Source organism: Corythoichthys intestinalis, chromosome 6 (genome assembly GCF_030265065.1).
Source record: "Corythoichthys intestinalis isolate RoL2023-P3 chromosome 6, ASM3026506v1, whole genome shotgun sequence".
In the NCBI taxonomy this organism is placed as follows: domain Eukaryota; kingdom Metazoa; phylum Chordata; class Actinopteri; order Syngnathiformes; family Syngnathidae; genus Corythoichthys; species Corythoichthys intestinalis.
Genome location: NC_080400.1, coordinates 51,838,314 through 51,840,384, shown reverse-complemented (window position 1 = coordinate 51,840,384; position 2,071 = coordinate 51,838,314). Strand labels below are relative to the sequence as shown.

The 2,071-nt window shown below is 39.7% G+C and overlaps 1 protein-coding gene across 1 annotated transcript; it reads left to right on the top strand.

The window, feature by feature from the left end:
• Positions 1 to 207: 207 nt before the first annotated feature.
• Positions 208 to 1,715, top strand: LOC130917596 (coxsackievirus and adenovirus receptor homolog). The gene is made up of 2 exons (XM_057839175.1): positions 208 to 302; positions 779 to 1,715. The coding sequence occupies exon 2, from the start codon at positions 787 to 789 to the stop codon at positions 1,639 to 1,641; it is 855 nt and encodes a 284-aa protein (XP_057695158.1). The 5' UTR covers positions 208 to 302; positions 779 to 786; the 3' UTR covers positions 1,642 to 1,715.
• The last annotated feature ends 356 nt before the right edge of the window (positions 1,716 to 2,071 follow it).

Genomic DNA, 2,071 nt, shown 5'->3' with positions numbered 1-2,071 from the left:
AAACTTGTTCAGCATCATCTTGATGGTGAGATGCGTTAGTGTTGGTGAACGTGTAAAAAGGAAGTCGCAAGCAAAAGTGCGGAAATAAAGCGGAAGTGGCTGTACACACGTCGTCTAAACATGGCGGCGGAGGCGTGTCAACAAAGAGTGACATCACGAGGAGCCCTTTGAGTTCTTTGATGCTTTGATCTTCTCGTTCCTATATAAGTTGTTTTTTCGTTATGAATTTTTACACCAAATGCCTAAGAAGCAGACAAGTGTTGCTGTCGTTGGTGTGCATCTTCCTTCCTAAACATAAGCAGGTAAGAAATCCAACCTTTTTGTGTGTGAAAGATTTAGAATTGTGGTGTTTTTACACATGAGCTAAATAGTGCATTGTTCCGTTATCTTTTTGTTTCATTTGATAGTCTAAGCATTGCTGACTAATAACTTTTACACTTGTAAACATGCAAAAAACATGTTATTGATGGCAGTGTTTATGTGTTTTCCATTATCTTTTTTTACACTTGAAAAAAAAATTGCTGTCCTCAATTATATATTTTTATTTAAAGTGTAAACATGACTGATTGACAACATTTAAACTTGTAACGAGGCAAAATATATGTAACTGATGTCAGTGATATTCTGTTTTCCATTGTTTTGTTTTTTGTAACACTTGTAATGAAAAAGTAATTTCTGTTCAAGTCTATGCTTTATAGTGATAGTTGGAAAAAAAAAAAAAAAAAAAAAAAAACATACATGTCACTGATTCCAGTATGTTTTTGTTTTTTACTTGCAGGTGTATACATGATGATGATGTGGCACCTCCTTTGGCCTTCTGTCCTCCTGGGAGTGTTTTTTAACATTTGTCCAACATGTCCTCTGGAAATCCAGAAGGAAAGGAACCACTACTACGTCGCCAGGGGGTCAAGTGTCCAGCTACCTTGTGCGTACAGTCACACCCTGGACTCTAACCAGTACACGGAGGTCTCGTGGAGTATCGTGTCTGCAGACCGAGAGGAGCAACCCATCATTTGGTTTACAGGCGGCCGCTTGTATTCTGATTTGTACAAACCAATGGAGGGGAGGGTCCAATTCACATCAGCGGATCCCCAAAATGGAGACGCATCTATCACCATCAAAGATGTACGTCTGTCAGACATGAAGAAATATCGCTGTACGGTGAAGAAGTTACCAGAACTGGACCAGAAGATCTTTGACCTGACGGTCATGGAGGCACCCAGTCAGCCTCTGTGCAGTGTTGACAAAGAAGACAACAGTATGACGCTGAAATGCAGCTCTCTGCAAGGCACCCCACCTTTGCATTACATCTGGTCCAAGACCAGCGGAAATAAGGTCATGCCTACACAGGCCTTTGTCGACCCCACAGGAGCCACCTTGCATTTCAACATCACCGAGCGGGAGTGTGGAAGCTATCGCTGCACGGTGGAAAGTATGGTGGGCACCAAACACTGTGACCTTCACCTGGACTGTTCGCTGCCCCAGGACGACAATGTGAGCAGTGCACGATTGCTGACAACCACTGCAGTCGCTGCAATCGTTGTCACTATCACCACACTCTTCATTGTCGCAGTTGTCCTTGCCGTATTCCTCTACCGCAAACGAAAAGAGCAACACCAGGACATTGAAATGGAAAAATAATTTGATGTTGTTCATTTGTGAATGTTTGATAACAAATTGTTGACATTGTTTGTTATGTTAAATCTTTTTACCGCAATGGCATTTTGATTTTTATCTCACTTTTGAATCTATTAAACAAGTTCTATGTTATTTCTAGTATGTCGGTTGTGTTTTTTTTATACATATATAAATGTAGAAATTGACAGAAAACTGAAAGGTTACACTTGGGGGGAAAAAAGCATATTTTGTAAAGTAAAACATCAACTTTATTTTAACACCTAATGGAAAACTGATCTGGACTGATCATAAGTTAATGTAAAATAAATAAATAAATAAAACTCGGTAGCAGTAGAAATTATGGAGGGGTCCACCTTCAAGGCAAGGCAAATTTATTTATATAGCACAATTCAACACAAGGCAATTCAAAGTGCTTTACATCACATGAAGATCA